The sequence below is a fragment of the Vanacampus margaritifer genome, chromosome 2 (genome assembly GCF_051991255.1).
Source record: "Vanacampus margaritifer isolate UIUO_Vmar chromosome 2, RoL_Vmar_1.0, whole genome shotgun sequence".
NCBI classification, from domain to species: Eukaryota; Metazoa; Chordata; class Actinopteri; order Syngnathiformes; family Syngnathidae; genus Vanacampus; species Vanacampus margaritifer.
The window spans coordinates 52,114,169-52,142,030 of record NC_135433.1 but is presented as its reverse complement, the minus strand read 5'-3'; the positions used below and the strand labels follow the sequence as shown (position 1 = coordinate 52,142,030).

General features: G+C 37.4%; 3 protein-coding genes across 5 annotated transcripts; 1 reads left to right on the top strand and 2 right to left on the bottom strand.

The window, feature by feature from the left end:
• Positions 1-1,749: 1,749 nt before the first annotated feature.
• On the bottom strand, positions 1,750-4,910 carry tmem205 (transmembrane protein 205). 2 transcript variants are annotated; one of them, XM_077557859.1, is made up of 5 exons: positions 4,394-4,910; positions 3,799-3,905; positions 3,556-3,719; positions 3,120-3,427; positions 1,750-1,904 (listed from the first exon to the last, which is right to left on the bottom strand). In XM_077557859.1, the coding sequence occupies exons 2-4, from the start codon at positions 3,896-3,898 to the stop codon at positions 3,125-3,127; spliced, it is 567 nt and encodes a 188-aa protein (XP_077413985.1). In that variant the 5' UTR covers positions 3,899-3,905; positions 4,394-4,910; the 3' UTR covers positions 1,750-1,904; positions 3,120-3,124. The 2 variants fall into 2 exon arrangements, with proteins under 2 accessions (XP_077413985.1, XP_077413984.1); XM_077557858.1 differs by having other exon boundaries at positions 1,750-3,427; positions 4,394-4,537.
• elof1 (elongation factor 1) lies at positions 4,867-9,771 on the top strand. Its single transcript, XM_077557860.1, has 4 exons — positions 4,867-5,032; positions 6,185-6,310; positions 6,379-6,449; positions 7,081-9,771. The coding sequence occupies exons 2-4, from the start codon at positions 6,195-6,197 to the stop codon at positions 7,143-7,145; spliced, it is 252 nt and encodes an 83-aa protein (XP_077413986.1). The 5' UTR covers positions 4,867-5,032; positions 6,185-6,194; the 3' UTR covers positions 7,146-9,771.
• On the bottom strand, positions 7,898-25,212 carry cnn1b (calponin 1, basic, smooth muscle, b). Of its 2 annotated transcripts, none has more exons than XM_077557856.1 (7): positions 24,928-25,212; positions 14,740-14,861; positions 14,378-14,444; positions 13,173-13,310; positions 11,769-11,885; positions 11,021-11,167; positions 7,898-9,469 (listed from the first exon to the last, which is right to left on the bottom strand). In XM_077557856.1, exons 1-7 carry the CDS (start codon positions 24,985-24,987, stop codon positions 9,224-9,226), a joined length of 897 nt encoding a protein of 298 aa, XP_077413982.1. In that variant the 5' UTR covers positions 24,988-25,212; the 3' UTR covers positions 7,898-9,223. The 2 variants fall into 2 exon arrangements, with proteins under 2 accessions (XP_077413982.1, XP_077413983.1); XM_077557857.1 differs by lacking the exon at positions 24,928-25,212 and adding an exon at positions 16,907-17,051.
• Positions 25,213-27,862: the final 2,650 nt, after the last annotated feature.

Sequence of the window (27,862 nt, the reverse complement as noted above, 5' to 3'; positions counted from 1 at the left end):
GCTGACTGACTGTGCTCCCTTTGCCAAGGAGCTGGTTAACACGACTGCAAACTACTTCATCAATACTCAATTTCCCAAAAAAAACAACTAAATTTCCACTAACTTTGAGCATTGGGCGTGGCATTTTTGTGGTTTTTAACCGCACTCAACATCTCTGACAAATAAGAGACAAGAAACAAGAGTAAGCCCGTACTACACTGGAAGGTGGACGATGATGAAATAAAACTGTGACACAAACCAGCAATTCATTAAACAGGAATGTCTGTCAATGTGTACGGATAACACAGTTATCAAAATTGCTTAGTCATGTCAGTATAACAGTGTACTCTAGTGGTACAAAGTTCTGGTGTAAACGCTTAAGTTTTGATGGCAATTATTTTTAATTGAAAGTTACACTTTCGTGTAGGTGTAAGGTTGATTGCAAAAGACTGCACATTTCACTTTTACTGTTTGCATTGAAATTTGTTGACAAACCATCTCATTGTGATACAGAGGGGAAAATACAGTTTTACATATTTCTGCTCAATATGATAATAGAATTGAATGAGGGGTTCAGAGCATTCAACGAGCAATTGTTCACATTCTTTCAATCCATGAAAAAAAAAAATCATTCAAAACAAGAAGACAATGAATCGATCAAGGGCATTCAGACTTGACTTTTTGGCTTTGTCGCATCCTTTACGTAGCGCGCTTACAGTATATCTACTACATACTGTACATTGGATATAAAAAGTCTACACACCACTGTTCAAATGACACAAGTTTTTGTAATGTAACAAAATAGGACAAAGATAAATCATTGAAAATACATCCCATTATTGTGACCTAATGCCTGTAACAGAACTTGTATTTAGAACTGTTTTTTCTCCACCTTGACAAAGGGCCCAGATGCTGAAGAAAACATGAGGCTGCCATCACAATGCGCATCAAACATATTTTTTTAGAATTATGGCCAACAAGTTCAACCTTGAAGTCATTTGACCACAGCAAATTTTTGCACAGGTGTGTTTTTGCAAATTGTACAATAGCTGGGCTTGGATGTTTTCTTGTGAAATGCTTCCATCTTGCCACCCTACTTTATGGTCCAGACATATCGTAATTAATTCAATACATCAAATTATTTTTTAGGGCTCCACAGCATCGCTTTATATAATTGATCTTACAATTTTACAATATTACTGATGCCAGTTTTTGTCTTTCAAATGCCAAAATCTACTTCCTTGTGTTAGGAATGAGGATTATGTTACTGGCAAAAGCGTTTGTTTCTGTACTTCCTTTTGCTCACACACCCACACTTACAGATTTTCTTTTTTTTTTGCCCGCACTTCTAACTCACAGTTGTCTTTTCTTGAGTTATCATTACCAATAGAGCAGTCAACTGTGCCCCTGTGAAAGAATTTGATATAAACACATCACTCCCTGCTCCCGTAAACATGATTTAATTATTTGACTAGCTTCTTCTTTGCTTAAAGGTTTAATTACCGCCTGCAATATTTCCCGTAAGGAACAATATTTGTCATAGCACCTTTTTATCTTCTTCTAAAGAAATGTCCAACCATGCTTTCATTTTTTGTACCGCTTTTCCTCACTGGGGTCAAATTTAAATTAAACTGAATGAAACATTCAAATATATATATATATATATATATATATATATATATATATATATATATATATATATATATATATATATATATATATATATATTTTGTTTTATTTGTTAGAAGCAAAAAACCTGTAATACAATCATTGTACTTTATGCACTTAATCCATTTATTAGTACTGATGTCAGCACTATAACACAGACATAAGCTTGCTGGCCAACACGGTGCTATGTTCTGTAATCTGCTCACATTAAAATGTAATAAGCCTCATCTAACAGAACCCTGAAATCCACATGACATCTGTAACAAAAACAAACAAAAAAAAGCTTTCATTTTGGGCAAATAAATAGCTAAAATTGCTTAGCATCGATATTTATTCAAAATATGGTTCCTGAAAATCAATATGGTCTTTCCAGAAGTTTGATCTATCTACAAAATGTGTCCAGTGTCATTTAAAAATTAAAACACTAAACACGTCTTTTCAAAGAATAAAAATGTTCTGCTGCAGATTGTTTGCTAACATTGAAATGTGTTTAACTATCGCCCCCTACTGGAGATGCATGGCTCAGGCAGCTATGGACATAAAGACAGTTTGTTCTTGCATTAATCCATTTTCGATACTGCTTTTCCACACCCAGATTTGGGTGAGAGGTGGAGTACACCCTGGACTGGTCACCAGTCAATGCTAGGGCACATACACTCAACAAAAATATCAACGCAACACTGTTGTTTTTGTTCCCATTTTTGAACGAGATAAACTCAAAGATCTAAAACTTCTCCCTCATACGCAATATCAACATTTCTCTCAAATATTGTTCACAAACCAGTCTAAACATGTGATAGTGAGCACTTCAACTTTATCGATATAATCCATCCCGCCTCACATGTGTGCCATATCAAGATGCTGATTAGACACCATGACTAGTGCACAGGTGTGCCTTAGACTGCCCACAATAAAAGGCCACTCTGAAAGATGCAGTTTTGTTTTATTGGGGGCAGGTGGGTGGGGTAAGTGCTGACTGTTTTTCTTGATATGGCACACCTCTGAGTTGGGGTAAATGATAATGGCAAAGGAGAAGTGCTCACTGTCACAGATTTGAACTGGTTTGTGAACAATATTTGAGAGAAATGGTGATACTGTGTAAGTGGAAGAAGTTCTTATTTTTTTTATAGATCTTTGAGTTCATCTCATAAAAAAGTGAGCACAAACAAAAGTGTTGCGTTTATATTTTTGTTGTGTACAGTATATTAACTGACAATCTTTCACAATCACAGCTAAGGACAATTTAGAGTTTCCACTATGCTGCCTGGTTTGGGCACATTAGCAGTCACTCCAATGATGATAAAAGATGTGAAGCTCTTGTTAGATTGCATTATAACAGATACAATTAAAGGCGTTAAACAAAAAAATAAAATAAAAGTAAGCACAAAAATGACACAATATATAAATCAAACCACACAATCCGTATGGGCTAATTGGACCCAATTGGACCCAATTAGACCATGACGCCTCACCATGTCTAAAATGTAGGTAGATTTAGAGCCATGTAGATCAAATTAGTTGTGGTGCAGATGACTCCTATCAGGTTACAGAGGTTGGTCAACCCATGGTAGTGGCCGAACCTTCTTTTGAAGGCTCTATACTTGGGGTCTCGCTCCTTGAGTTTTGCATAACCTTCCTTTTGGGCGAACAGTCCAACCTGGTTACCAAGACCATGCTCCTTCTCCACCTCCCTCATCAGGAACATAACCTCAGTGGCTGTCGGACCAAACCACTGAGCATTTAGCCCCGCCATCACCAACGCAACAAAATACAGAACCATCTGCAAAAGAACAGAATGCAAGATAACATGATGAGCATTTGCAAGCATAATAGCAAAAACAGTGTGCCAACCACTTGCACATTTAATGGAATCAATTCAAGTGCTATACAAAAAAAAAGAAGCCTTACCTGCACCGTTTCATGCGTGTCCAGCAGCTCTCTCGGATGATACACTGCATAAATAGCCAAACTGACTAAATGGCTTCCCAGCAGACAGTAGAAGTAAACCGGGAAAAGCTTGCTCTGCACTAGGCCGAAGGTGTGCCGAGTCACCTGGCACACCAAAGCAAAACCTGCAGGCACCAGAAGTAAAATATCAGGAAAAGGCAAGTGATGATGACTCAAATTCTCAAGCCCTCCGACTTTTCTTACCTGCAATGAAGGAGACCCAGACCTGCATGCCCCAGGAAAAGGAAAGCACTAGAAGGTGTAACACTTTGACCAAATCTGAGGGATCCCCCTCGGTTGCCATGGCGACACTACACAGCAGAATAGATTGCTAGTTCATTCATCCAAAAGGTATGAAACAACACAAGCAATGCAGGCATGCCATTAACATTAAAGATGTGAAAAATACCAAACATATACTGTACATGTTTTTAGAAGTAATGATGTTCCAAGCTGATAACACTTTAAATTCTTGAGATAAAGTATTTATCTTGCAGGCTGCTACTTATGCTTGCAACAGATAACGATGGGTTATAAAAATAAATAAATAAAAGACTACGCAAGAAGCATGTTTTTTTTAACAGCAGAAACGCATATCTATTAGGTGGCAAGGTAAAGATTTGATAAAAAACAAACTTGCACAAAAATACATCTGATCTTAGCTCTATGATAATCGTTTCGTAAGGGAGAGTTAACATTGTACATGACCGGCACAAGGTCGTTTTATTTGTTTCATAAGCATATCACAAATTTGGATGATTGTAATTGTTACTCATAGCAAGAAAAAGTAAAGACATACCTTATTTTATTTCGTTATCTGAAGTTCAATACTGATTTTCTGATATTATTAGTCCAAAGTGCAGCCGTACGACCACTGCTTCTGACTTCTCCTTAACTCCACAACCACGCCTCCTGGAGTGACGTTAACCAATAGTGTTCGTGAATTTTTTTTGAATGACGCCCATCTCCACAGTTTTTTTTATACAACCTTTTACATATTTTTATGCTATTAATTGAGCACAATTTGCAAGCGTAACACTTATTTGACGTGTATAGTCGTTAGTCATAAGATGAATATAATATATATAAATATATAGGCTAATTCAAATGAAAACACGTTATGTAATCAGCTTCATTTTTATTTTCTATTTTTTTTGGTACATATGGTAGCATTTAAGAGATGAACCGTGTGAACTTTAATGTAACGATTGCCACTTTGTGTTTGTAATGTTTTCATGTTTGATATTAAACATTTACAATGCTTGGAATTTTGAGGCTTGATGACGTCATTCACAACATGAGCCTACAACCCAGTTAGTAGTTGGTAAAACTAAGCTCCAAAGAAATTAGTGGCTTTGTCGAAATAATAAAGTGACAAAAAATAATATCAGACTCACAAATCAACATCGTTGAACGGGAAAAAAAAACATATTCGAAGGTACGTGTGTTTCTCGTCGTAATTCAATTGGTAAACCATGTTGCTAACTAGCTCTCGCACAACTGTGAGTTAACTAGTCTGTTATTGTGTTAATAAACCTATGCATAGAATTTCCTATTCTGCGCTTTCCTAGTCAGACTTAGAAGCATTTGCCTCTTATAATGCTCATACCTACATAACAAGGAGTTGTGATTACGATCACGCACGATAGAACGTGAGTTAAACGTAACGCTGTTGCATTGTCTTCCATTCAGTATGAACCATCCAAAAACACTCAATCGCAGCCTTTAAAATGCGCTACAGAAAGGGCGATCCAGACATCAAAAACATAATCAGCATCGTAGTGATGCGTCCCTATTTGTAGTCGACAGTTAGATTTGGTGTTCGTTAGCTCGCTAAATGTTGCAGTAATATGACGTCATATTCGGGTCACGGACCGTGAGTTAACATGATATACCATGCAAGCATCAATTCTCATTTCTCTTAGTAACATATATACATATATATACAGTGGATGTACAGTACATTAAACACAGTATTGTCGTCATACTCTCGCGATGTTACCTGAGTGAGTTCATCAGTATGGCGTTAGATTTGTGCCACAATTACGCAAGCGTAATGGGAAATACTGAGCACAAAAGCAAATCTAACGCCATGTGGAGCCAAGTCACGTATGCATGTAAGAAGTCTGCCTCAAGTAAACTTCAAGTTCCAATCAAGTCTTAACTCAGTTCGTGTGGCAAAAATCAGTCAAATCCATTTCCTACAAAAATTTTAAGCTAATTACTCCCTATACTTGTACTCCTCTGATGATAAGCGGTTCAGATAATGGATGGATGGATGTCAACAAAATTAAATACAAAACTGCAATTAAGCTTAACTACCAGTAACCAAATAGCAGTAACTAGCTAAAAGAGTGACGGATGACGTTTGATGAAAGGTGGATCGGATCTTGTTTATTTTCGTTGCAAGTTCCTAGCACATCAATATTTTTACTAACCACCACCAAACGTCAACCACAATAATAAACACATTAATATCTTTCTGACAATAGGACTAAACATTGAGGTTCATTATTATTATTATTATTTTGGGAAAAGTTGTAAATGTGAAATATTATGACAACCCCCCCCCCCCCCCTCTCAACTTTAGGACAACAAAAATGGGGCGCAGAAAATCCAAGCGAAAGCCTCCCCCCAAGAAAAAAATGACAGGCAACCTGGACACCCAGTTCACATGCCCGTTTTGTAACCACGAGAAATCCTGTGACGTGAAAATGTGAGTTCAGCTCAAAATGCCTTGAAATGCACAACGTGTATGTGTAGACAAATACTATTTCTTTCCAGGGAACGGACACGAAACACGGGGATTATTTCATGCAGTGTTTGCTTGGAGGAGTTCCAGACTCCTATAACCTGTATCCTTTTTTAAATGCTGAGTTTTCCAGACTTTCAGGTGAAATGTATGTCAAGTTCCTTTCTGTAATTTTATCAAATTCATACCAACGTAGGGTACAGGAGAGCTGAACAATTAATCAAATTAAAATCGACATTGCAATGTAGTAGAATGCAATTTGGAAACTCCAAAGGCTGTTTTTTTTTTTGTTGTTTTTTAGAAAAAAAAAAGTTTAATTTCAGGTCGGCAGGCTTCATTATTTATTTATTTTTTTACATACAGTTACGTACCAGATATATATATATATATATATATATATATATATATATATATATATATATATATATATATATATATATATATATATTTTTTTTTAATTCTAATAAAAGTTCAGTGAGCTCCCAGGCACAGCAGCATGTCTTAAAAGGTTAAATGAAAACGTATACAAGTAAATACCTTCCTTTTGTTTGCTACTTGTTTTCCAAAATTTCTAAATATCTGGAATGTAAAATGTTCACATATTGTTTTAATTTCAAATAAAAACAGAAGGTGGAGAGAGTTCCCAGACTCAGTGACATCTCTGATAAAATTAAATGAAAATTTACCGGTGTCTCTCTGGCATTTTACAATTTCCTTAAGTATTTTTTCAACAGACCTGTCGGAACCAGTGGATGTTTACAGTGACTGGATAGATGCGTGTGAAGCAGCCAATCAGTGATCATTTCTTTACCCCCTCTACTGGTACTACAACAAGTTCTTGTTTCTCATCGTAGATATCAAGTATTTACGTAAATGTCACCTTGAATGATGGATCAACTTTGCCACCATATTGGAAGTGGAGCATTTATTGAGGATTATTCATTAGCCAGAGCTTGTGGAATTACCTTTCAAAAGTGAGACTGAACGACGACTTTTTTAACTGGTGTAGCCATGATGTCAGAATTGGGTGGGACAAATTGCTTAAGTGTAAGCCAACTTGTTTCCCAAATTTGTATCCGTTTCCCAAAATTAGTACATATCTGAATGGGTAATGGTAGGAATGAATACGTTTTCTGGGCAGAGCTGCCACATCCAATATGGTGGACGTGACAGCACTGCATCCACCCGCTCAATGAGACATCTATGTATATAGTATATGTCGGTTAGCACAATTGGGTATTTTCTTGAAAAATGTAACGTAGTGTTTAATTTATCCTCATACATGTATGTATAAAACCCAGCATTTCACATTCCTATATGCTGTACCATGCAGCTATTTTTTCAGTATGTATTTGTATTAAATTGTTAAATTAACATGTAACACAATGTTTCCATCAGCGTTATTAATACCTTATTATGCTCGCCACTGGTATTTTTTATTAGTATGTGATATTTTCTGGTGTGGATTTCAATCCAATCAATGATTTCTTCTTAGAATCATAACGTTTCCATTTTTTGTGTGCATCTTAAGATCATTATAGAAAATCAGGATTTTAGTTTTCAAGTGTTTTTATTGCACAAATGTCATGTTTCGTGAAAGCCAGAATAGAAAAAGAAAGACATTTTAATATTGTTGAAACACAGCCTACTCTTGACAGGCGCAATTTTACCACTTACTCAACATTTTGATATATTTTACCTTACACAGATCAGTAAATGCACTGTAAAAATGCTTATCTCCATTGCTAAAATTCATTTTATTCAATTAAAGGAATGTTAAAAGATATGACTGACAACTTTGTTCACATGCTTTTTGTCTTCTGTGAAACTTTTGAAACACTAGATGGCGCTCTACTCCAAGCTTGAAGGCAACCAATTTTAGCACAGTGGGACTGCAAATCTCAACAATATGAACCACACTGTGGAACTCCATTTGAAATATGTACTCAACACTGGCGGCCCATAGATTGTGCACATATTTTCTTAACATACAAGTATCCGGCAGCAGCTTGTGACACTAATAGCAACATTACATTCAAGACATTTGGTGAGTTACAGCAATACCTTATGGTATCTTTAAAAAAAGAAAAGAAAGAGAAATTAGCGTGCATACTTTACATACATTATCAATCTGTTTTCTGCACATAAGTAAAGCTGGGACGTTCACAGGCAAAAGGAAGTTATATGAATTAGGTGGCTATATTCAAATTTTGAATGCTGTTCAAGTTTTACTTGTAAGATAATTTCTTGACTGTCTGTATCGTTTTCATTATACTCAATAAGCAACATTTTAGGTAATCGTCCACATCAATGTGCCTACATCAGGAATCAGGGGTAATTTGATAGGTGGATGACTATTTAAATCAATGGAGGTGCCTACAAGAAATTGTCCACATACTGGAAATCCTCCAGTCTTGTCTATGTGGACACGGATTGCACTCCAAAAAGACAGTAGCACCAACATGGTAACTTGTCCATGACAAATTCTGTCTAGTCTGGCTGTCTAGTTACAACATAGGAATCTAATGTTGTTAAAAATGATCTATAAATAGCACAGGTATTGAATATCGACCTTTTGAGGGTCTGGACCACTCTAGAAGTGATTAAATACGTTTAGGATGAAATACAGTGGGTCACAATATGAAAGTTAGGACGTCAAGTAAACACTATTGTTATACTCATGGAAAGACAAACATTTCCAAAGAGTTAAAAATGTTAAATAGATCGGGAATGGAGGCGACAATGACGTCAAATCGGCGTTTAAATAAAGGTCTGGGGGAAGGAGTTGCTCATCACAAAGTCATGGTTGGTGGTCTAAAAATTAGCAAAGAGGTGGGAGTGGGGCCGGGAAGGCATTTGAGGCTGCTTGTGGTTTCCTTAGTCACAGTACTGGTTGTAGCCATCAAATTCGGCCTCACTCCCATTGTTGTAGTAGGTCTCGGCAGGGTTGGCGCAGTACTTGTTGTCGTAGACCTGGCGGGGGAGGCCGTAGGTGGTCATGCCCTGCTGGGAGGCCACTTTGTTGGTGCCCATCTGCAGCGATATAGTGCTGGTGTCACAGTTCTCCAGCTCCAGCTTCTTGTCAAAGATGTGCCTCCTTGTTCCTGGTGCCGTCATACCAGACTGGAAAGAGAAAATGCAATCAGAAATTACCAGGGTAAAAATTAGGGGTGGGAATCTTTGAATGTCTCACGATTCGATTCCTTTCGATTTTTGGGCCTGCGATTCGATCCAGAATCGATTTTCGATTATGAACGATTTTTGATTCAAAATGATTTGATTGATAATGATTTTTGCTTCAATTTATAGATGTGCAAGGAATCGTAATGATCTACTCCAGTCATTAGCGAGCTACTCGCAGCACATTTATCACTCAAAAGAACGGCTCCACGCTATAAAAATAAACTTTTATTGGAACAACTTGATTGTGACTTTTTCCTTCGACTCTCTAATGTGGCTACAACTTAACATTGTATCAGACCGCGTGGAACCACACTGCTGCCCCTAAGTGGCAAAATCGAGTACAAAATGAACAGCGCTCCCAATAAAAGGCACAAACAAACAAAGGCAAGACAGTATAAGATCTATTTTGGGACATTTAAAATCGATTCAGAATCATACTAAATGAGAATCGCGATTCTTATGAGAATCGATTTTTTGGCACACCCCTAGTAAAGATATACACAAGTTTATTCTACACTTTTGTCACCTGCCCATGTTTTTTCAAAATAATATTTGGCTTTTAATTAACAAATATATATTGTGATAAATTGTGTGTTTTCATTATTTATTGTATCTCTTTATTTTAAACTAACTTGGTTAACATTTAGTGTTCCAATCAGAGATGGTCAAATGAAGCACTTGTGATATTTTTTGTCTCCTCTAGATGGTGCTCTTAGTTTAACGATAAAGGCTAGTGCAGGGGTCAGCAACCATTACTGTCAAAAGAGCCACTGTAGGCCAAATAAAAAATAAAAAATCTGCTTGGAGCCGCAAAACCTTTGCACATTGTGATGAGCAAAACACTACGGACAAATGGTAATGTTTTGCCTCTCTTCTTCCTTCTTTGGACATTTCTGGCTATTTTTTTTTTAAAACATTTTTTGGTGCCTTTTTTGCTATACATTTTCTGACATTTTTGGCAATTTTGAGGACATTTTATGGCAATGTTTGGGATTTATTTTTTGTGTGGACATTTTATAGTTACTTTTTAAACTTTCTTTTCTGACTTTTTAAAAATAAAATTTCTGACTTTTTTGGGCAATTTTGTGTACATTTGATGAGTATTTTCGGGATTTCTTTCTTGTTTTTGACATTTAATAGCTACTTTTTGAATGTTTTTTTCTCTGCCTTTATTTATAATAAATTTTCTGACTTTTTTTGGCAATTCTAAAGACAATTCATGGTCATTTTCTGCATTTGTTTTTGGACATTTTATAGTTACTTTTTGAACATTTTCTTTTCTGCCTTTATTAAAAGAAATTTTATGACTTTTTGGGGGGAAATTTGTGTGCCTTTATAGGGTAATTTTCTGCTCATTTTGCACATTTTATGGTCACCTTTTTAGGCATTTTAAAAAACATTTTCATCTACCTTTTTTCCCCTGTCAACTTACAAATTTGGACGAATTGTTAGAATGTCGCAACAAAGAGATTTAACATTGCGTCTCCTCACCTGGTTGGCTCCTTTGTTCGTACCCATCTGTAGACTGATGGTCGACTGGTCCATTGGGTTGTCCATGCCCATCCTCGAGTCATAGAGATGGCGTCTTGTGCCGTAAGAAGTCATACCTTTTTGACTGGCAAGCTTGTTGGTGCCCATCTAGAGATGAGACAAAATAGGTTGTGTTATGACTACCGCCTTGAATATTATTTGATTATAAATCGGTGTGACCAGGCGCTATCGTTATCCCTAAACACAGCAACCCTATCATTTTTATTGATGATATTGTGTTTTTTCTAAATCAGGAGTCTCCGACTATTGGGTGGCATACAGTAGAGGGACTGAACAAAAAATATGTTATTGTATTGATCATCTGCAATGCCTTTCTTTACATGGCGCAAAGAAGGTTGGGGACCGCTGGCCAATGCGTTCGAGGTCTTACCAAGCCTGTCTCCTCAGACTCCTTTCTCATAATACAGGGGTGGCCAAGTGCGGTCCTCGAGAGCCCCTATCCAGCCTGTTTTCCATGTTTCTCTCCACTAACACACCTGATTCATGATCAGGATCGTTGTCAGGCTTTTGCAAAGCTTGCTGATGAGCTGATCATTAGAATCAGCTGCGCTGAAGGAGGAAGACATGGAAAACAGGCTGGATAGGGGCTCTCGAGGACCGCACTTGGCCACCCCTGTCATAATATGAAGGGCAAAATTGATCATTCTGCCCAAATGTGGGATAGAGGGAGGATGCTGTGGCTGCTGACCTGCAAGCCGATGATGTTGCGGCCCTCCCTGAGCTTCTCTGGAGCAAAGCGACGCTGCTGCTTCTCAGCATACTTGACCCCAATGTCATATTTGGAGTGGAACCCTTTCGACTTGGCCTGAGGACACATCACAGTCATAAAATGTGAGCATTTATGCATGCTCTACTTTGTCATTTTTATTTGTGTGTTTACTGGATTATGTGGTATCTTTTGTATTATTGTTATTGTTAGTGCCCCTGGGGATGATCACAATTGGATATTATTCCCTGGCATGGCTGGTCACTCTATTGTGATACTGCAAATCCGTGGCAGGGATCTTTTCTGCTCTGTTGAAGGATATTTCTCAAAACATGAAACAGTGCACTTGAAACCCACTAACGCCCTCAGACAAAAGCAAGTTCACCCAAAAGACAACATCTAGAGAAGCAAACGTGGTCATGTTCATGCAGTGCGGAGTGCAATGACCTCGGCATGAAGAGGTCACCTTTGCACAAGCACATGGCGCAACAACATGGCAGCTCTTTGGGTCCAGCGTTGGTAGTTTATTTGCATTTGAAAAAGAAAGGACAATTCTTTCAGGACAGCCATGTGAGGCCTGCTAGTTTGAAAGAGGTATAAGTCAGGGGTGTCAAAAAATAAGGCCCGCGGGCCAGAAATTGCACATCAGGAACACTTAATGCAGTTTTTCACAAAATTTTGTCCACTGGAAGGCGCACTGACAACCACTTAAATGACATTCTGAAATTAGGCTGTTTGATTTGAAGCAAAAAAAAACTTGTGCTCACTTTTGTTAAGAAAATTCAGATCACTCTTCAATGAGATAATAATAAATTGTATGTGTAATTATTTGCACAGAACACTTATTAGGGCATGGACCACTTGTAGATCAAATTTGGGCACTCGTAGCTTCTGAATTAAAATGAGTTATAAATGAAGTATTCTACTGTATGTCAAACTAGAAAAAAACATTTTGAAAAAGAGGAAGATAGGACTACAGTCTGATGACAACAATGTCCTGCTATCCCTCCCCCAAAGATTGTCTCATTCCACAGGAAGAATGGTCCTAATGAGTTGTTTTGCCACCAGGCGAGTAAACTAGTGGTTGGTGTGCAGGGTGGTCGTTCACTAGCCACGCTAGGCAATAACAACAACAGCACGCTATTTAGGACCCCCCCCCCCCTTCTCCACCCATCATCAGAGGCAAAAATAGGAGGCTCTACATCTATGCAGAACTGAGAAAGTTGAAGATGATTGGACCAAATTAACCCTTCTGTGATTATCATGAACTAGAAAACTGTGAATCTACACAGACAAGTAGCAGTCTAACGGTTTATTTGTTTTAGGAAGAATAAAACAACAACAAAATCAAAAGTACAGTACAGTATTTGCAGCGTTTGTGCTCACCATTCCTGCCAAAGCGATGAGAGTGGACTGGACCTGAGTGTGGTTGACATTCTCAAACAAATCGTTGGCCTCAAAGATGTCGTGAAGTTTCAGGCCGTACTCTGTGATCGCGCGGACAAAATTCCCAATGTTTTCCAACTGATGAAGGCAGAGCAGAATAGAATAGGTGGGAAATGAATCTACGCTTTACATACTGAATAATAGGGGTGGGAATCTTTGAATGTCTCACGATTCGATTCCGATTTTTGGGTCTGGGATTCGATTCAGAATCGATTTTCGATTAAGAGCGATTTTTGATTCAAAATGATTTGATTGACAATGATTTTTGCTTCAATCTATAAATGTGCAAGGAATTGTAATGATCTACTCCAGTCTGACTCGCTAATGCTAATTAGCGCGCTACTCGCGGCACCTTTATCACTCAAAAGATCGGCTCCATACTGCAAACAAAACAACTTTTATTGGAATAACTTGATCGTGACTTCTACTCTCTAATGTGGCTACAACTTAACAGTGTATTAGACCGCGTGGAACCACACTGCCCCTAAGTGGCCAAATTGGGTACAACATGAACAGCGCTCCAAATAAAGGCGCACACAGACAAAGGCAAGACAGTATAAAATAATTTAAATAAAATCGATTTTGGGACATTTAAAATAGATTCTGAATCGTACTAAACGAGAATCGCAATTCTTATGAGAATTGTTTCGTTTTTTTTCACACCCCTACTGAATAATGCATTCAAATAAGGTAAAACATGAGTTAGAAAGTTTCATTCATTTGCGACTGGGCTATAAATCACTGAATGGTTTGCTTTAAAATTCTAAATGAATATAAACCCAGTAGGGCTCTGAAGTCTGTAGACTTGGTCAGGTCAATTAATGGAGCCCAGAGTTCAAGGCAAAAATGGTGAAGCGGCATTTATTGTTGGCGAAAGACACAAAGGGGATGGAAACTGGTGAAAAAAAGAAGAAGCTGGCTTCGAGCACAGCCCAAACTATAACTCAAGACTAAAAAAAAAAAATTTTAACTAAAAAAAACAAAGAGTTTGCTCGAGAGCACGTATTTGCATGCACATCATGCACAAGCCTGACACAGAGGATGCAGTCACAAGTAAAAAAAAAAAAACAACTTTAACTCCCTGGCCTGACGTTAGTTCCCATGCCATAGAAGAGAGAGCACGTGAAAACTCGGTCTGACATTACCTGATGCCAGTTTTGACTGGAGTTGTTGATCTTTTTTACTGAGCCTGGCTGGAGAATGTTAATGAGTCTACAAAGAAACAGAGATGAAAAAGGTACACAAAAATGTGCATCTTCAAATCACAAAAACAACAGAGTCGTTTGTCAGGCACGAAAAAGATGATCATGTTCATTTTTCATTGACACAATCAGGGAGGTCGCCATTTTCTAGATAGGCAGTTTTATTGTAACGGCTTTCAATGTTTTTGATGTTATATTTTCCCCACATTTGTAATATTTGATCATGGTTCATTAAGTATGAACATAAGTATTCATTCCCAACTATGTCATGCTGCAAAGTCAATAGTTATATTTAGCTCACTTACTCGCAGAGTAGGACTCCATCTTTCAGACTCTCCATGAAGTTTTCTCCAATCTTCTTGCTGGTAACATCCTGAATCCATAACCTCAGCGCCTCTTCCATATGAGGGTCATACTTGCCTGCCAACTGAGGACAGAGCAGAGGTTAAACCGTCCGTCGTCATGACTTGACAAATCCGAGCTCCACCTAAATCTCATGCAGCGGATCCAAATGTCCTGAAGTCATGTTGCTTGAATTAAACAATATTAGTCTTAGTCTTTAAAGGTGGAGCTATTTGGCTCTTCTTCATTATAATGTATTTTAATTTGAACAGTTTTTGGCCCATGACAAAAATACTTGAAACTGAAAGTACTGAATGCACTGGTTTATAGTAAATGGCAAGCAAGGTCCCCTTATTTGATCAGCATCTGCTTTTGTTTTTCTGTAATTACCCCCATTTAAGATGACTGCAATGTTTATTTTAATGTGTTTTCAAAATCCTTTTAACCGACAGTAGTTAATCAGTGTTACCGCTAGTGTTGTTTCAATACCGATACTGCATTAAAACAGTGGTATCGGTATCGGTGAGTACTAACAAGTAACATGCCGATACCATTAATTCTAATAGAGGACTTTGGATGCAGCATCTTGTGTCTTGCTCATGCACGACATTCACTGATGTGTGACATGTTTACTACATGCTGAGCTTGAATGCTCTGAACCAATGGCAGGATAGCTTTTTCATGTTGATGGAAAAAAACAACTTAGGTATTTTATCGGCCGATACTGCAAAGCTGCGTATTGGAATCGGTATCGGACACAAAAAAACGGTATCGGAACAACACTAGTTACCGCATTATGTCATAGAAACAATTGGCAATCAACAAGCTCTTTTTTTTTTGTATGCATGATTTATGATCAAGCAGGAGAACAATTTGAAGGGAAAAAAATAGAGAATTCCAAATGTCCTAGTGTCCATGGAATGACTATACTGCGGTGGTATAAAGAACTGGAGTATAACATATAGAGTTTACAACAATAAACAATAAAGACAAAACGTGAAATATCAGTGTACATACAGACATAAAAGACAACAATCTGTCCATTCTTCTTCTTTGAAACACAGCAAATGGCACAGCACTCTCAGTTTAAAGTATGTTGACATGACAAGAAGAAACACTTTTGTCCCCTTTTCCTGACTGTGTCATAGATAAGTCCTGACGGTCTGAGATCAGTAGCCAACACAAGCAACATTTCCAAGCTGGAGGGATGGGGATGGTGTAGCTTCCACTAGATCACACCAAACTTGGGAGAAACAGCTTTCCCAGACACTCCAGCAGCCTCCCCCTCCCTCTGACTAACCTATTCTCCCTCGCCGAGACTGGCCAAGCTCATATTTCTCACTCCCTCTCTCTCCCTCAGTCTGCCTTTTTGAGAGTATTCCCTTTTACAGTGAATGGCATTCAGCCTGATCAAGACAAGCCAACACGCAAAGGTCCTGCTTACAGCCAAGGTGCTTTCGTTGTATTCTTTTCCTTTCTTGTGGAGTCCGAACTGATTTTATTTCAAAGTAAATGGGTTGGATCAATATTATTATTATTATTATTATTATATAAAAATGCCACATCACACGAAAGCTCATTCAGAAATAGTAAATGAGCCTTATGTATTAAACTTGCAAATATTGTAGATTGGCTACCAACTCTAGCGCAAGTCCCCCCCCCCCCCACAATAATTTAATAAGAACCTATGTGTGGAAAACACAGCATTGGGAAATCCACCCAATTAAAAAGGTTTGTTATTACCTATTATTTTATGTTATTACAAGATGGTAAAAAAAGCCCTTTTTTTCTTTTACATAAGGCTATGACCTTGGTCTTCCGAATTTTTTGAAAAAGATCTATTCCTCTCGCATTACCAGCCAAATTTGCTAGTAAATATGTAAATATATAAGTATGACCACCAAAATAATTTTTAACCCGCAGGCGGGTTGGCGGGTCTTCATTTAGAGCCCTACCTCCAATAACACATTTTAGCTAATTGGCATGTCCGCTCTTACAACATAGAATACCCTCAAAATATGGTGGCCATATTGTTGAAACGTTTGGCCACAAATGCGCTATATTTTGCCTTAACTGTGTAAAAAGGCTTGGGAATGTTACAGGCAAAGAATTAAACAATTTACAGGTTACCTTGAAATTGTGATGAAATTTCATCCATCCATCTCCTTAACCGCTTGTCCTCACAAGGGTCGCGGGGGGTGCTGGAGCCTATCCCAGCTGGCTTTGGGCAGTAGGCGGGGGTACACCCTGAACTGGTTGCCAGCCAATCGCAGGGCACACAGAGACAAACAACCATCCACACTCACAATCACACCTATGGACAATTTGGAGTGTTGAATGAACCTGCCATGCATGTCTTTGGAATTTGGCCTTAGAGTTGCTTAAGTAAACAGAACTGATCGGGATGTTAATGTTTCACACACGTCACTCGAGTACTCACACAAGACACAGAAGTACTCACTCAATTGATTACTCAAGTAAAAGTAAAAAAATACAGGCTCTGGAATGTACTTAAAGAGTACAAGTAAAAAGTTTTTTTATCTGAGGTTTCCTCCTACATCAATTTGCCATTTTTTTTTGCATGGCTCGGCTAACTGACTTGCCCTGTCCACAGTGTTGAGTATCACTCATGCTGCTGGTGCACTCCTCGCGGACATGCTTGAACCTTCTTTCATAATTGTTGACTGGCTGCCTGGCCTGCAGCGTTCTTCTTATCAAGTTCAGATGATCGCCTGTAGTGGCAGTGCGCATTGCCCTCATATTTCCGGATTGTTCTAATCTAGCTATTTGCTCGTCATGTCATAACTCGATGTAGAGCCAATCACAAGATGGGATGTAGGGGACCAGGTGTATGCTTCATATAATTGGCGGAGACAGGAAACATTGATGGCTGCTTTTTCTTCCAGGTCTATATTATGTTAATCTTTATCGTGCACTTAAAACAAAAGTAACAACTTTGTTGAAAATGTTTCGAGTAAAAAGTACAGATACTCATGTTAAAATGTAATGGAAGAAAGTAAAAAGTAGTCTAAAAATAGATACTCAAGAAAGTAAAAAGTACTGAAAAAACTACTCAAGTACAATAACATACTTGTACTTAACGTCCCATCTCTGCAAGTCACAGTCATGGTTTAGTTTTATGTTAACAATGTGCCAAGACACATTCAACGAACTACGGGTAAGATAAACACACTAAAATAATGATTAACATCCTTATGACAGAAATGTTTTTATTTTATTTTTTTAGCATTTTTTAGCAGACGTAATCCAGCCTGGGAACTGAAGAGTGGCTGAAAAGGTACACAAACAGCAAAAAAAAAAATTGTCCACAAGAACCGTTGACAGTCGTTTTAAAATGCACAAAGTGCATTAGTTGCCCACTCCTGATCTTGATACAACTGTTTAGTTCTTTAAAGTGCAGGCCATACAACTGTGAAAAACACCACGATGCGCTGACTTCATTGCATACACCAATGTATGTTTAATTAAATGAAGCAAAAAAAGTTATAAATTGTCCACAACTTATAAATCTAAATTGTGCCAACATAACAGCATGAGTTCTGGCCACGCAGGTGACCGTTCCACCCACAATTAGCAGTAGATAGCAGACTGTTCTGGTGTGTTTTCCGCCAATGTTTGAGATTTAGATTTCTCAATAGCCTTTTTTTTTAACTTGTAGAATGATATAGTGTTTATAAAAGGTATATATTTACTCCTATAATATTCTATATGATGAATGTAACTTTCAGGCCGTATATGTACGGCACATTAACTCAATTCACTTGCAGCCATTTTGACTGAAGCAACCCCCTTTGCTTCTGGCTGTTTTACTGGATTTTGACTGAGGCCCACAGAATATTGTGTTATATTGCTATAAAAACATTGAAACTACCAAAAGAAAGATTAGAGCCTCTTCTTTCATCAGGAAAAAAAAGTATATTTGTATCTGTTTCCGTTTTGCAGCAATTAGCATTAGAATATAGCTAAGTTAGCAATATTATTCACAAACATGTTGAAAAAACTGGGGAAAAAACTGGCCCCTCTTTGAGCTGTTATACTCTGCTGCCACCTGCTGGCCGTTTGTGTAATACAATTGCTTTAAGCAACCTCTTCAGGTCAGAGGCTGCATCAAAGCCTTCTGTATACTCTAGCATAAAAAACAACAATGGCAACATTTAAAATAGAATGTGTTTATCCGGCTTCCACTTTTAAACTTAGCACATTAATTCCAGTTCACGTATTCAAATGTTACCTTTTTGTTAGAACAACTCACCCCAAAGAGTCATTCACCTTTGAACATACGTTAACAACTGAAAACATGTATTGATGCGTGAAAACGTATTATGCACTTAAGTTACAATTACATAATGGCTGAAAGATTTATTTTTTTTTTTTTAAACAGTGTTAGTACTTGTTTGCATTAAACTATACTACAGACATGGTCACTTTGCACCATTTATGTAATTTTTCTAACCATCAGTACTTATTTGTACCATAGGCTTCAATTGTACACACCCTGTAGGAATCATCACAGAAGTTGTACATTAGAGAACAAAAACAGATGCCTACACTCCAGTATTTATTTATTTTTTAACACTGTAGCTTTCAGCTTCTCCCATGTTGCACAACACTACAGCAAACACAAAGAAGAAACAAAAGGAAAATACATGGTCAGGTGCATAAGTTGGGGTGAACTAAAACATGGCAAAAGTCAGCCAAGTGAATTTTTTTGTTTACTTATAAAGATGACTAGGGCAAAAGAAGTGTGGAACCGTTTTTTTAAATACTGCAGATGGAAAACAATAACAACACAGGAAGAGGTCTCTGTGAAGGCGGCAACTTGTCAAATTATCTCCATAATCACTATCTCCATTGCTGAAAATTTCACAGGGTCTTGCATGCATGAAAATGTAATTTTATTGCTCCATTTTACAAGTTTTCATGTGCGAGAAGTTCTTAGGGTTTGCATTTTCATGGGACATATTCAAAATTCAATTGAATTTCAAGCGCACAAATCTGTACATTATTTTTTTGTTTAGATTTAGTAATCAACCATGGTCATTTTGGTCTTCGTTGTTCATACATTTCTATCTCTATTAACTTTCATGAAAAAAAATACACAAAAAACATTTCATACAGGAGGTGGATTTCAAGTGTGCCTTACAGTTCTAAGGTTTAGGGTTTGAACCTCAGCTCTAGCCTTCCTGTGTTAATCTCCCTTACTATTGTGTAGGTTTTCTCAAAGTACTCCAGATTCCTCTAAGTTTCCAAAAACATGCACATTAGGTTAATTAAAGACTCGGAATTGTCTAGACAGGATGAGAGTGAATGGTTGTTTGTCTATATGTGCCCTGCGATTGGCTGGCTACCAGTCCAGAGTGTACCCAGCCTCTTACCCAAAGTCACCTGGGAAAGGCTCTAGCTCACCTGAGACCCTATATATGAGGGCAAGCACAACAGAAAATGTATAGGTGGATAAAATTTCCATGCAATCTTCCCCAAAAATAAGTATTATCTTATCAATTAGAATCCTTTACTTTATACCAAAATTCCTACCCTGTTGCTTTCTAGACATGTTCATGAAACACAAGCTACTTCCTTCAAAGCCAAATAGCACCAAATCAGATTTTACCATCATCGAGAGCTCCGTCTCAAATTATTTTCCTCCTATTTGGAATCAGCCTTCATTCATCAAGTATCAGCCTGTTGACTAATCTAATTAGATTTATACATATGCCAGAGGAGTCGGTACTAGTATTAATTAGAGTTGGCATTTGACAACATTTCCTGCTTGACCGACTTCATCAAAAGAGAGCAGAGGTGTGGACTCGAGTCAATTTGACGACTTTAGACTTGACTTGAAAATTTTTTAAAAGACTTGCAACTCGACTTGGACTTGACCAAAAATGACTTGTAAGCCCTTTGATTTGCTCCTTCCACCAAAACAAAAAGATTCAAATGTATATTAATGAGTAAGTTCCTCTCGGTGTGTGCGCGCGTGTGTGCGAGCTGGGCTGACAGCGCCGTCATTTAGACATGTCAGGGAAGCCGTAAAGGCGCAAACACATGCCGCCTACGCTAAAGGAAACTTCAAAATAAAGCTGACCAAATAATACTTGACACCAATGCAACAGCCTTGGTGGATTTTACTTTGAAGTCTGCCTGCATGGTGGCATGAACGCCAGCTTGACTACTTCCCTTTTACATTTAGGCTCGCATTATCGACGTTTTTATTTAAATGACATATTTTCTACCACCATTATCATAATGCCAAAAAAAGCTAACTGTTAGCGTTAGCATCGAGTGCCTGGCTAGCAACAGTAGTTTGACAGCTGTTGCTTGGCTCGCTTGCTTTTCTTATTGTGGATCTATGCTACTTTGGAATCCACTCTCCCTGTTTATACGACAGGAATGTGCCTTAAATTAAACTTAGATGTATTTTTCCTTATTAAAAATAAATAAATATAACTTTGCCTTCATTTATAGTCATTTTATAAAACACTAGCTTAAAAAAATTATAATAATAACTCTAAAAGTCCATTATGGCCATTTGGATTTTAGAAACACAACTTCAAGTGCATTACAAGTGCAATATAACCTTTTATTGCATTTAAAGTTGTGTTCCTAAATCCTAACAGCCATATTAGACATTTTGAGTTTGTATATATTTTTTAATATTTAATGGGCAAAAGCATTTTATAAAATAAATTAAGACAAAGTTCTATTTATAGGATTTCATTTCGTTTTTTTTGTTTTTTAAAACAATCCGATCCGTGACTTTTGTGATCAGTTGCACCACTAGTTGTTTGGGTACAAAAACTATGAGGTGGTCAACAAAAAATGAATTGCAGTATGTCCAAGAGGCAACAAATTCAAACTTCGTTCAACATCTGAAGTTGCATAAAGAACGGTAAGTAAGCTAATGTCAGTTGTTTATCGGCTAATTATCGTTGCTAGCTGCGTACTTAATGGGACTGTCAACTCACTGGTAACACATTGCAAACACAGAAATCTGTTGCACCATTCTGGGTTCACTCCCTGAGTCCCTGATTCCTACTTTGATGCTCACCCCAAATAATAACATCTATGATTTTGTTAAAATGACTCGAAAGGATTTGAAACTCAAAGTGTAGGACTTGTGAATTGCTTGAGACTTGTCAGTATTGATTTGGGACTTGACTCAGGACTTGTCAGTCTTGACTCTTGAGACTTGTGACTTGCAAAGCAATGACTTACTCCCACCTTTGAAAGAGAGTAATTGATTTATTAAGTACGAGTCTTTCAATGTTTTAAATTATTCTAGTTTTGTACTGAGCAGCTGTCTGGAAGAGTTGCCATAGCAGACATTTTCATTAAATAAGCTCAATGCGCAGTGGATGGTATACAGTATTGCTAGTCCTCTTATGATCATAAACTACTGGTTAAGTATGAATGAACAGCACCTTTACTGGTTACAGCCCAGCCCTGTCATTGTGCTTCAGATAATTCAAGGCAAAATTATTCAAGAACATCCAGGTAAAGGAACTGTAACTCGAAAGACGATAAGTTAGCCATGTGATGACTTACTCAAGAGCACCTGAAGATTTTTTATAACCTAGCCTCAGTTATTTGCTGAAAAACTCAACTGATTTTGTGCTTTGGTCAAAATAATAAATGTATTTACTTTGGTGACATATGGGTGCCAAGAAACAATATTGATATGAATAAAGGAGTTTCATTTTGAGAAAAAAATAGTGCTTTGGCACCAACTTGTGGCATTTTGGTGCTAAGGATTTATTTTTGAGTAAGTTGAGGAGTTTTAGGTAGACTAAAGTAATTATTTGCCACCATCTTGAGGCAATTATCAAGCATTTTGGAGGCGTGTCAATTACTTGCGGGTTTTGGGTTTTCACGGTAGGGCTCGCACCCTATCCCTAGAGAAGAGTGGGGAACGCTGCATAAGGTAAACAAGCTAGTAGCCCTTCATTAAATTCAAACAATAGGAAAAATCCAACAACAAACAAGACCAGGGAATCCAAATGAAATCAGGGTGATAAGACAACACGACCCGATTTCCCTTTCATCTTTGAATGTGCCTTGTCTTTGTTCACTTTTTGCGTGTACCTGTCTATCATTCTACAAGGGTAACGTGATAATAGGCTCAAGAACAAATAGGGTTAAACTTAAAACAATGAAAGAAGTTAGAACTTCCAATGTATGATGCACTACACAATTGTTTTAGGGCTGTCACAAACAAATATGATTTTAAAATTAATTATAGTTTCGAGGTAGACATTTTTGTGCCGACCTATTTTTGTGGTCGACTTAACCGAAGTAGGCCATTGTTTTTCCCCAGCCCAATGATTAACAACAGTTTTTATAACAGATATGAAAATTTACTTTGGAAACATTACTACACCTTAGTTGAAGTTTTAAAGTGTGACAGTTGGAACTGATTCATTCTATTTGCATCAATTATCATCACAAAAAAATCAATTCAAAATCTAAACAAGTCAAACACCATTAGGGATTATAAGGTGCACAATTTCCGAGGGTCGGCTGTATTTCTTTTACAGTTCCGTTTATGAGCCGCTGGCACTACTTTGTCTCGACCAGACAAGCTGGCTGTGTTCTGTCAGGACAGTGTTCTGTCATTCTTGACTTCCATGTAAACTGTTTAGGCTAAACACACTTTCTCAAGATCAGAGCGAGGATCCCGGTCACTCCTTAAAAGGCCATTTATTTATGACTGATGTACCTGTCAGTCTCCCGGCTGCTTATGCGCTCCTCCCTGACATCACCATGCTGGAACATACCATCCAACTGTCAGAGGACTCAGTCAACACAACAAATAACTCAAGACATGGCAACAAACTATCTGTGATCCTGGAGGTGAATACCAACAATGAACAACAACAACCTGGGCCATCTGATGTGCACATCTTCATACTCCATGAGGATAATGATGATGGGATTACTGTTGGAATAAATTACAGTCTGACCTTCTGCACAGTGAATTTGAGCTGCTCTGATTCATCACAACATACAATAGCCAACTGAGAGGGAAAACAAAGCATCCTGCTGTATCATCAAATCATGCTTATTGGAAGTTGACGACAGTACATGCTTGGAATATTCTTTGCAATTTACACAAACGTGGCTTGTGCAGGTTTGGTGTTAAGGTTAAAAGGCTGGTCATTCAATTGTTTTATACCTATACTGGATATGCAATATTTAGCAATTTGTTTATATTTCTAGTCCTGTCCACAGCAGAGATGATGTTTGTGGTTATGTTGTTGACATTTTCCCTGGAAGATAATAGTAGAATTATAATGACAAAATGTTATGTGCAAAAGGATTCACATCCTGGACAGTTTACAAGTGAATTGTTTTTGTCGCAAAACAAAGTGACGATTTTTATTTATTTTTTATTTTTTGCGGTTGTCAATGTCTTTTACTTTTTAAAAATGAATCATACTCCATACCCCATCTTGAATAAATCTTACATGCCATTCTGAACAAACCTGGTCATTTCTAGGATATGGTATTCTAGAAGGTTTCTAATCAACATTTAGAAAAGTGGATAACCCTATGTTGAGAAAGTACTACTAAAAAAGTCTTTCTCAATCTTAGATTAGATTAGATAGATGTTTATTGATCATCAAGCAGGTACATCTTTTTTTTTTGGGGGGGCAAAGTGCATTTTAGTCCATGATTGTGGTAATAAATTCACCTATGTTGAGTTGAATGGTTTTATTAGTTCCCTTTGTATTCCCAGGGAGAACCACATTTTAAATTTTGTGCTAATTTGGGAAACAGCCACTGATGAAAATATACTTTCAACTTCATCACAATCATGGTTCTCACATGTAGTAATTATGCAATCAAAAGGCAGGAGGACTGTGCCAACCTGCAACTACCTGCCATGTACCTGGAAAAACGTTAGAAAAGTAGTATGCCAACTTCTTATTCAACAGCATGTGCAAACCTATCCCAACTTTTGACAGATACTGTCCTCAGTACCACAACACACGCATCGTTTGGGGCAAAGTGCAATGGCAGCATCATTTTGGGCCACTCATCCTCCTTGACGAACTGTTCCCCAACACTCGAAGTCCAAATACACTTCCCAGTATACCCAGTTTAAAAAATGGAAGAAAACCCCGGCTTACCTTACTCTTGACCTCGGCTGAAAGTCCGAACGCTGGTCCACTCCTGAAATGTTGTGACATGATCGGTGCTGCTGCTGAGTCTATTTACAATGAGAGCAGGGTCGAGCTTTAAAAATGAGCAAACAGGTCAGAGTTCTGAGTCCAGGACAAAGGAAGCAGGCGGGAAAGTCCCCAAAGAATCCGCAAATATCTTATTTTATTCGCAGCCGTCGCGTTTGGACCTGGTGCTTAAAAGTGTGGAAGCAACTTTCCGACACTTTTCAGAATGTGTTTTAAACGCTTCCCAACTGCGTCGACTGCAATTGGCCGAGGCCCTGGTCCAATCACGACGCAGCTTCCTCATCGAAGGCAGTGATGTCATCGCTTTGGTATTAGATCCAATCAGTCACTTTTTCCACCTCCACGCAGCTCAGGGATGCTTTGCGCTGATGTACAGATACACTTTGGTCAAGTTATGGCACTATCTTACGTGATTTAAAATACATAGAAATATAAATCATGTCAATGTATAGTAATGTATGGTCAAATGTAGCCTATTCAGTAACATGAAATGTTATTCAGTTAGTAGTGAATCATTATGCAAACTCTTATATTTTTAAAACAGATTATTTTTCAAGCATAAATAAATAAACAAACGAGAAAACAAACAGTGGAATAGGGATTTGTGTATCTGTTTCACAGTTCTGAAGTTGAGAGTTCGAATCCGGAATCCAGCCTTCCTGGGTGGGGGTTATTTACATGTTCTCCTCATAGCTACTTGCCTTTCCCCCCGTGGTAGTATGGTTTCCTCCATTATTTCAATAACATGTTAGGTTTATTGAAGACTCTACAGTTAGGCAAAGTACGGCCCGCGGGTAACATCCGGCCCATCCACAGTATCTGACCAGTCCGCTCTTGCATTGTTCATGAAGTCAAACTATAGTGTGTGGTGCTTTCATTTGGCATTAAATAAAGCAAAAAAACAAAAACACTAACCACAATGCCTAACGTGGTCTTGACTAATTATTTCTTGCACAATAGAGGAAAGAAAATAATTTGCCCTGTAATACGCACATCAGAAATCATATACTATATGTACTGGGTGCATTACAATACCTTATTGTATCATTATTTAGCACAAAATATTGAATATAGACCAACATTTGACATATATTATATTAGTACACCAATAGTTGGACTGTAGAATACTGATATACTAATAATGACATACAAAGATCCTATATCTGTATACAGTAAATAAAATAAAATAAAATAAATAGGAGCTAATGGACAGTTTCTAAAATGTACAATATACTGTAAATTAGGATTACTGTATATGAGAATGAATTATCATTTGTGGACATGGGCAAAGGTTCCACAATGACAAGCATTACAGGCAGATGATGTGAGGTCCTAGGCTTCCTCATGCAGCCTATACTGTTTCAAATAAGTGAAAGAAAAAAAAAAAGGTTCAACCTTGGCCCCATCAGAACAGAGAATCTTCATTCTCACAGTCTTGGAGTCCTAGAGGTGTTTTATGTCTCTCACTTAAGAGTCTCCTGGGGTCCACCCACCATGAAGCCCAGATTAGTAGAGGGATGCTGTCCTAGATTTCCCTCTAGAACTTTCTTTCTCTCTGTACACACAAGATCATCCATTTTTTGGTCACCGTTCTCCCAGAGGCTCTTATTTTGTCCATGATCACATCTGGGAAGTGTCTTGGTTGTTCCAAAGTTCAACAGTAAAAAAAATATATAGTTGGCACGATGATATTGAGAAAATGAAGCATACAGGTGCATTTGTTTGTTTGTTTAGTTTTGGAACCTTTCCCAGATCTGGATGAGATGCCTGTTGCAGTAATATGTATTTTTGCCTTTGCCAAATCTTTGTTTAATCCGTTGATTTTAAACAGTATTATATTATGATCATCTGAATACTCACATGCATGCCCATTACTCTAACTATTATTTGATAATCTAATGAACGTTAGAATATTATAGGGTATATATATATGGGTGTCAAAATTTGTGTGTTAAAGTTCCTTTAATGCTACTAATTTGTCAAAATAAAAAATACGTCAAAATTCAGCAGTAATAATTTAAATAACAATGCATAGATTTGTGGAGACTGGGGTCAAGTTGTATTCCACAATTTAAAAAAAATGCAGAATTCCACAAGTTACTTTATGTTAGAGTTTAGAGAGCTCTTAATATGAAAAGAAAAATGCACTGCGCTGTCACGTCTTACAAATACAATTATGCCATCTAGCGGCAGAAAAGTAACCTCAACTCAAATCAATCTCACACTCGTTTTTTACAGTACAGTACATCTTTTTAATTTTAACTCAATTTTATGAATTATTATGAAATTACTAGCTCAATGACTAAAAGATGCAGCCAATTTTACGTTTTCCACTTTTATGATAAGAGTATGACAACTTTAAAAAACGTGTACATTTAATCGAACATTTAGAACAGAGATAAAATTTGCGATTAATCATGAGCTAAATATTGAAGTCATGTGATTAATTACGATTAAACAATTTTAATCGCCTGACACCCCTAATTAATATAAAATATTGAATAGCTTAATTTGAAAAACTACATCTTCCTCTTCATCATATATAATGTTATTTAACCAAACTATTTCCACCATCTAAAAAACTAACAAACAAAAAAAAAAACACCACATGACATGACCAGGATCTTATCTTTCTCAAGACATTAGAATGAAATGCGTACAGTAAATAGTTTTTCATATGGTGACTTGACTATATTTAATAAATAATAAATGTCAACAAAAAAAGTTTTTTTTTTTAATAAAAAAAAATCTTACCATTACTTAATATAAAAAAAATGTCAGTCCTGACAAATGTCTTCATATTTCTGCACTCTGCAATGCGGTATGCCTCATGCGTATGATTTTACGTAGAAGTGACCAGGCAGAGGCTGACATC

Bases quoted from the DNA above. Each gene is read 5' to 3' on its own strand.
- tmem205 (XM_077557859.1), bottom strand. From the start codon at position 3,898: ATGGCAACCGAGGGGGATCCCTCAGATTTGGTCAAAGTGTTACACCTT. The intron at 3,720-3,798 runs GTAAGAAAAGTC...TGGTGCCTGCAG, and splicing joins CTGGGTCTCCTTCATTGCAG to GTTTTGCTTTGGTGTGCCAG. The intron at 3,428-3,555 runs GTAAGGCTTCTT...GTTCTTTTGCAG, and splicing joins ACACGCATGAAACGGTGCAG to ATGGTTCTGTATTTTGTTGC.
- elof1 (XM_077557860.1), top strand. From the start codon at position 6,195: ATGGGGCGCAGAAAATCCAAGCGAAAGCCTCCCCCCAAGAAAAAAATG. The intron at 6,311-6,378 runs GTGAGTTCAGCT...ATTTCTTTCCAG, and splicing joins AAATCCTGTGACGTGAAAAT to GGAACGGACACGAAACACGG. The intron at 6,450-7,080 runs GTATCCTTTTTT...TTTTTTCAACAG, and splicing joins GTTCCAGACTCCTATAACCT to ACCTGTCGGAACCAGTGGAT.
- cnn1b (XM_077557856.1), bottom strand. From the start codon at position 24,987: ATGTCACAACATTTCAGGAGTGGACCAGCGTTCGGACTTTCAGCCGAG. The intron at 14,445-14,739 runs GTAAGTGAGCTA...GTTTCTTTGTAG, and splicing joins GATGGAGTCCTACTCTGCGA to ACTCATTAACATTCTCCAGC. The intron at 11,168-11,768 runs GTCAGCAGCCAC...TCTCATCTCTAG, and splicing joins GCAACATCATCGGCTTGCAG to ATGGGCACCAACAAGCTTGC.